The sequence below is a fragment of the Pinus tabuliformis genome, chromosome 5_2 (genome assembly GCF_031772625.1).
Source record: "Pinus tabuliformis cultivar Carrire ecotype Pingquan chromosome 5_2, CPIR1, whole genome shotgun sequence".
Taxonomy (NCBI): domain Eukaryota; kingdom Viridiplantae; phylum Streptophyta; class Pinopsida; order Pinales; family Pinaceae; genus Pinus; species Pinus tabuliformis.
The window spans coordinates 986,495,378-986,502,900 of NC_142306.1; the positions used below are offsets into that span (position 1 = coordinate 986,495,378).

General features: G+C 44.7%; 2 protein-coding genes across 2 annotated transcripts; both read left to right on the top strand.

Annotated features, from left to right (window-relative positions):
• The first annotated feature begins 1,470 nt into the window (after positions 1-1,470).
• Positions 1,471-2,310, top strand: LOC149162609 (uncharacterized). The gene has a single exon (XM_089435236.1). It carries the CDS (start codon positions 1,471-1,473, stop codon positions 2,308-2,310), a length of 840 nt encoding a protein of 279 aa, XP_089291362.1.
• Positions 2,311-3,092: 782 nt separating this feature from the next.
• On the top strand, positions 3,093-6,314 carry LOC149162610 (uncharacterized). Its single transcript, XM_089435237.1, has 2 exons — positions 3,093-3,800; positions 4,248-6,314. Exons 1-2 carry the CDS (start codon positions 3,093-3,095, stop codon positions 6,312-6,314), a joined length of 2,775 nt encoding a protein of 924 aa, XP_089291363.1.
• The last annotated feature ends 1,209 nt before the right edge of the window (positions 6,315-7,523 follow it).

Here is a 7,523-nt window from a genome sequence, read left to right on the forward strand (position 1 = left end):
ATCAAACAAATAAAAGCTAAAAATTCTTTTCCACTATGAAAATAGATTCATGTTTTCAATGATTTAAGCCTAAATGCTTTTGATGAATATCAAACGAATGGAAGAAAGTATGTTTGTTTATTATTTTTTCATTTTGTGAAATTTGGCCCGGGGGCTTTCCTCGGTCTAAATACCGGGAATGACCGAAGAACCTTGCCGCCCTGCCTCCCCTAAATCTATTAAAATGTGTTCATTTAGGCACAATAAAAATAATTTTGTAGATAGTACTAATATGAAATAAAAAATGATTTATTTGTTAGTTTTACTTAAATTTTATAAAATTTTCATACAATTATATTCATATTTTAGAAATAAAAAGTTATTTTTTCACCAAGAAAAAATCACATTTTTATTCAAAAGAATTAAATTACATTTTATACATCCTAAAAATCATTTGAGCCTTAGGTGTACCCAAAAAATATAATTGAAAAGAGAAATAAAACTAAACTACAATTTTCTATCTCTCTTTTTCTCCACTTTTTACCAACCACCAGACTTGGGAGTGGAAGGTACAATAGCCAATTGATTCTCTTCTATATTTACAAAAAAATGTATGCATGAATTTTTAGTACTAACTCGTTTTCAGAAGTAGTCTTCTCAATTTGTTGTTGGGCAGCACTTTGGAAGAAATTAGAACCATTGAAGCGCCATTATCTGCCCCTCTCTTCTCAATCATTTATTAGGAATTATGTTCAACCATATTTGAAGTATTCTCTGGGATTTCTTATTCCTGTCCTTCATCTTCTTATGAATCTAGAAACTATCATCCCTTTGTCTTTTGGGCTTAACTCTTTTTTCTTTTGGGGTCTTTCTTTCCCTAAGGACACGAGGTTTTGAAGATGTCCAGTTTCAAAATATAAAGACAGAGACCAATGAATATTATTATGAATCCAAATAATGTGTTAAAGTAAGCCTTTAATGATCTAGGAGGATCTTGTCAGATAATTTACCCAAGTTCAGTTTCATCGTCAGTATTTAGGTCTGGTGTCGTCAGCTTCGATAGTGTTTTTTATGGTTTAGGTTGTTCAGGTGATTTCAATGGTTTTCATGGAGTTCGAAGGCTATGGTTTTGTACCTGGCTATCAACATGTGGTTGTCATCAGTTCTGCCAGGATATGGTTGTCAACATATCGTTGTCATCCATTTTGCAGGAATTGGTTGTCGATGGGTTTATTGTCATGTGACGTTTGTCGCAAATGTCACTTTGTGAGAATTTGTTGTAAAAAGGGTTTCTTGGTGTGAAGGCTAAAAAACCTAAGTCCTAGCCTTAAAAGCTATGGTACAGGTTTCGGGTTAGGAAGGGCGAAACGGAGCTAGGGTTTGCAGAGCGACAATCTGCAACGGCGTACTCTGCACGGAGGATCAGGCTCAGGCTCTGTTCATCTTCTGCAACAGCAGAGTGACAGAGCTGCAGGAGTACAGCGCACAGCGATGGCTCAACCCCCGGGGGGGGCGTCAAAGCCCTCCCCTTCACAACACAGCAAGGAACCTGAAGTTACATTTGGATCGCTGGATCCGAACATTCTGAGCAAAGGGAAGAAGCAGACTCAGGATGACAGTGACAAACCCGAAGAACAGGAGACCCAAGCGACTGAACCGCCAGTCACCTCCTCCACCTGCCGACCGGTGGCCAAGATCAGACCACGCATAGAACTACCCGGAGAAAAGATTGACAATCGGATCCAGTTCATGACAGACCATGCAGTCATCGGCAAATTCATAGGGTTCTGGCCAACAGAACGGGCCCTAAATGGTTGGATCGCGGCCAAATGGAAGCCAAAGGGAGATGTCTCTCTTCAGTTGGGGCCGAAGGGATTCTTCACCGCTATTTTTTACTGTCTAGAAGACAAATTCAGGATCCTGGGAGGGGGTTCGTATTTCTTCAACTCAGCCGGTCTGTACATCACAAACTGGAAACCCCGATTCAACCCTGATAAGGAGGATCTCACATGGGCTCCGGTCTGGATCAGGTTATACTCGCTCCCCGACGAATACTGGGAAGAGGACAACCTGAAACGCATAGGAGATGGAGTGGGACAATATATCAGAGCTTCGGAGGACACAAAAACCCGTAAGTATATATCCTATGCAAGGATCTGCGTCTTTATTCGTCTTAATGAAGCTCTTCCTGACTCTATAACCCTTGCTCACCGCGATGAGGAATGGACGCAAGCCCTAGACTATGAACATGTGCCGTTCCGATGTCGAAGATGTCATGCAATAGGGCACTTGTTTAGGGACTGTCCTCTCATTGCTAAAGCTAGCCCGTAGGAAACTTCGGACCCTCCTTCACATGATGGCTTCACCCAAGTCTCCTACAGAAAGCGCACTCAGAAAAAGCCCCAGAATGCCTCTAAGCCTCAGCAGCCCAAATCCCACAACCCTGGTTCCAAGAACAGCTTTGAATCTCTCAGAGATCTCCCTGAAAATATAGTCTTACCTTACAATATCAACCCTACCCACCCATCTTCCTCCTCCCACCCCCCCCCCTCCACTCCCCTTCCCAAGTCAAAGACTCCCATACAAACCCCGACCATCCTCAATAAGTGCCAGAAAGATCCAGAGAAAACTCCTATGGAAACGGAGAAGAACGAGACATCGGCTCCCATTACAATCTCAGAAGGAACTCAAGAAGACACAAATCAAACTCACATCATGGAAGTAGAGCCTGAAAGCATTGATCTCCATGGACTGGACATCATTGGGCTAGAGCTGGCTTGTAGAAAAGAGGCGTATAACTCTATTTCAGAAACAGAGATAGAAAAGCTGGAGGAAGTACTCTCTAGGGCCTTCCACCAACAGCAATTAGGCATTCAACCTGGAAGTGAATGGGACAGCAACCAGCGTCCGTCGGACTCCAAAAAAAGAGGGAGAAAAATAGATCTTCAGAGAACAATGGAGGTGGGAAAACTCCTGGTGGACTCAGGGAGATATGCGAAGCTCACGAAGTACTTCAGCCCTACCCAAACCAGTTATCCATGAAGCTGATCTCTTGGAATTTACGAGGGCTAAATAGCCCAAATAAATCTAGAATGTTAAAAAACATGATCAAGATGGAAAAACCGCAAATGTGTTTCTTCCAAGAAACCAAATGCAACAGTCAAACGTTGGGTCGAATACTTTCAAAAGCCTGGCCAGGCTGCCGCTCAGTAGCCGTGGATGCAACAGGGGCTTCGGGAGGGCTAGCGATTGCCTGGAACACTCAGGCAGTAGCGCTCACTGACTTCCATGCCTCCCATCATCTCATTCAAGCTGCCTTTCATATTTTAGGCACCAAGGTTCATGGAAACCTATCCAATGTCTACTTTCCTCAGGAGGGAGGAAACAAAAAAGTCCTTCTTGACACCATTGAGGTGCTGAATGCTAACAGGCAACATCCGCTTTGGATAGTTGCAGGTGACTTCAATATGATCACCAAAATCGAGGACAAAATAGGAGGAAGATCCAGATTAGAACCTGAAGCAGAACACTTTAAGGACTTCATCCGCAATGCCTCGCTCATCGACATGCCTTTTTGCAATGGAACATACACTTGGAGTAATCACAGAGGAGGAAAGAACCAGATCGCATCTAAACTTGATCGCTTTTTGATCTCAGACAATGCGATCCATCTAGGCGGTGACTTCACGGCGGAGATTCTTGCACACTCGGGATCGGATCACTGGCCAATAGCTTTACGATGGCAGAGACCAGGGGATAGCACCAAAAAACCGTTTCGTTTTGAGGGCTTCTGGTTAACGCATCCAGCATTCAAGGACTTCGTCAGAACAATATGGACCTCCTTTGTCCCACCTGAAGGCTCAAGGATGTACCAGCTTCAGCAGAAACTGCGCTTCCTAAAAGGCCACCTTAAACGATGGAATCGGGAAACCTTTGGGAATATTTTCGAAGCACAACAAGATCTAAATCAGGAGCTCAAGGATCTACATCAGACAATAATCAACACAGGGCACACGGAAGCAACCATGAGCAGAGAGCAACAAATCTACAATCAGCTCGAAGAACGAAGGAAACAAGAAGAAATTTATTGGAAACAAAAATCAAGAATCAGATGGCTAAGAGAGGGGGAACGCAACACTAAGTTCTTTCACAATACCACGGTGCAAAGAAGAATGCACAACAAAATACCTTTCATCAAAAACCCAGAGGGGATTAAGGAAGAAGAACATGAAAAGATTGAGGAAATCCTCATCAATCATTTCAAACAGGTACATCAGGAGCCGACGGTGGACAGGAAGCATGCGATTGAAAAGATCACAAACAACATTCCCAAGCTCGTCACAGAGGAGCACAATGAACTGCTTATGCGCCCAATTCTCATGCATGAGGTAGATGAAGCAATGGCGCAGCTCAAAGAAGGTAAAGCCCCTGGACCTGATGGCTTTACATCTACTTTTTTTCATGCTTTCTGGGATTTAATTAAAATAGAGGTCTGGCAAATAGTCGAAGAGTCCAGGGCCCTTCGCTGGATGCTTCCCTCCCTTAACTCTACCTTCATAGCTCTAATCCCCAAAGAGGAAAACTCCATAACTCCTGATAAATTCCGACCCATAGCCCTCTGCAATGTCCTTTACAAGGTCATATCCAAAGTTATAGCGAACAGGCTCAAACCTCTGCTACCCATGCTCATATCCCCGGAGCAGTCAGGATATGTTGAAGGTAGACAGATCATGGATGGGATCATCCTCTCGCATGAAATCATTCACTCACTACAGTCATCCAAACAAGCTGGTATGCTTCTTAAAATCGACCTATCCAAAGCCTTTGACAAGCTCAGCTGGACTTATATTAAGCACATGCTGAAAGCCTTTGGTTTTTGTGATTCTTGGATAAGATGGATCCTGAGCCTCATCTCATCCTCCCATTTCTCCATCCTTGTCAATGGTTTACCCTCCCGGCCCTTCAAGCCCTCCAGAGGCATCAGGCAAGGTGACCCCCTGTCACCTTTCCTCTTTGTTTTAATGGCGGAAGGTTTAGGTAGGCACATCAAGCAAGCCCTTCTTTCCAATCAGCTCAAAGGGATCTCCATTCATAGTACCGCAGCCTCCTCACATCAGCAATTTGTAGACGACACCATGCTCTATGGCTATCCTTCAGCTCAGGAAGCCTCAAAACTAAAATCCCTGCTCGACGACTTCTCTAAAGCCTCTGGAACCCAGGTCAATAACTCTAAATCTCAAGTTTTTTTCTTCCACACCCCTCCGCCTGTAAAACGAGCCGTCTCCCGTATCCTGGGATTCCAATCTGCTTCTCTCCCTTCCTCGTATCTGGGGGCCCCCCTTACAGCCTCGGCCATAAAGCAGCCGGCATGGAGAGCTCTCTTGGAAAAGCTTGAGTCCAAACTCAGTCTATGGACCAATCGATCCCTAAATCTTGCTAGTCGGGTGGTGCTTCTCAAGGCGGTCCTGCAGGCCATGCCGCTCTATCTTTTTTCCATCTTAGCCGCACCCAAATGGGTTCTTAAGAGACTAAGAAATATGCAACGCGACTTTCTGTGGGGAAGTTCTGCCACCAACCGTAAATGGGTACTGGTCAAATGGGATACTGTTTGTAAACCCAAGAACAAAGGAGGAATTGGACTTCGGGACCCCGAGCATAGCAACACAATCATGACAGCGAAAATATGGTGGCAGTGGGTAACAAATCCAGAGAAATTATGGGCCAAAATATGGACTGCCAAATATACCAACAACATGCCCCAAGCAGAGCTCATCATATTCACTCCCACTATCAATGGGTCACTTATATGGAATGCAACTAAACAACATCATCAGCTCATTCAGAAACACAGCTTTTGGGAAATACGGAATGGACACAATGCTAGGTTCTGGAATGATGCCTGGAACCAGATGCCTAAACTTTCAAATGTTCTCCCTGCTACGATCATTCCTAACAGTCAAGAGCAGCAGCAAGCCACGGTGCACCAATTCTGGACACAGGAGGTGGAGAACGGGTTCAGGAAATGGCAATCAGGCAATCGATTTACCAACAGCACACATCCTCAAGAAACATTGGCACTGGAGAGCGAGTTAAATAAAAGAAGAATCAGACAGGAAAACAATGAGGACATCCTCAGATGGGGCTACCAAACTAAAGGGACATATACCACCTCAGAAGCCTACAATCTGTTGGGCAACTCCCCCATAAAACCAGACCCTCTATGGGATAGAATATGGAGCTTCAAAACCTGGCCAAAAATCTCACACTTCCTCTGGCTAGTTGGGCACAAGAAGATTCTTACTTGGGACAAGTTAAGGAAACGTAATTTTCATTGACCTTCCATATGCCATAACTGCTCCCAAAATGAGGAAACAGTGCAGCATCTTCTGCAAACCTGCTCAATCGCCACTCACTTCTGGGAAAAGGTAGAATTCAAATGCCAAAGGAAAGGCCGGGAAGTTGAAGGCATCATCAGCACCATTCGCCAATGGCCAAAGAGACCTTACAAGTGTGAGATTCTCAACCACTTGTGGAATCTTATACCGGGCATTCTACTATGGAATATATAGAAGGAGAGGAATAGGCGCATATTCAAAAATCAAAGCAAAACTAATGAGAGCATCTGGAACAACATACACAGCAATCTACAAGAAACCATGTTGTTGAAAACTTGGAGTAAAGAGGATCTTCCCACAACAGACAAAGAGCAAAACATCCTAGATAACTGGATGCTGCAGCTGCCACAAGAGTCGACCATGCATCAAGCGGTGAAACGCAGAGGAAAGGAGAACCAGAGCTGGACTGCCCCTCCCACAAATACATACAAACTTAATTTCGATGGGGCCTCAAAAGGCAACCTGGGGCCAGCAGGATTTGGAGGCATCATAAGAAATCACGAGGGCTCACTCATACAGGCCTACTTCGGAAACATGGGGTGGGACACCAATAACTCGGCGGAGTTGGAAGGTATGTGGCAGGGGATCCTGGTAGCAAAACGACTCAATCTTCAACCGCTAATCGTAGAGGGAGATTCTCAAATCCTCATAAATATGGCTACTCGCATTCAGAATGGCTCTCAAGCCAGGAAGGTAGCAGACAGTTGGAGATTAGAAGCCAGGTTGAGCAACATTGCCCAGGAATTGCGCAGTCACAATGCCCTCTCCTTCAATCACACCAAAAGAGAAGGTAACAAGATCGCGGATCTCATGGCAAACATTGGCGTAGATTGCAACCAGGCCTTCCAAGAAGGAAAACTGGACATCATCTTAAACAACCAACAGAAACAGGAGTGTGAAAACATACTCCACAAGGATGTTGAATCCCCGGATGCGGGTGGTGACGTGTTGAGGGAGGACGAGCCACATGCCCAGCATGTGCCGCCTCGTGGTAATCTTTATGAAGCTGGTTCGACCGTCAATGTATAGCGGCTCAGCATACATGCGATGGAATTCATTGCAGTTAATGCGCCGGGGCAGAATGCAGTTAATGTTCTGGGGAAGAGGAAGCTCAGAACTCGATTTCAGCAAACAATGTGGGAACCTTGG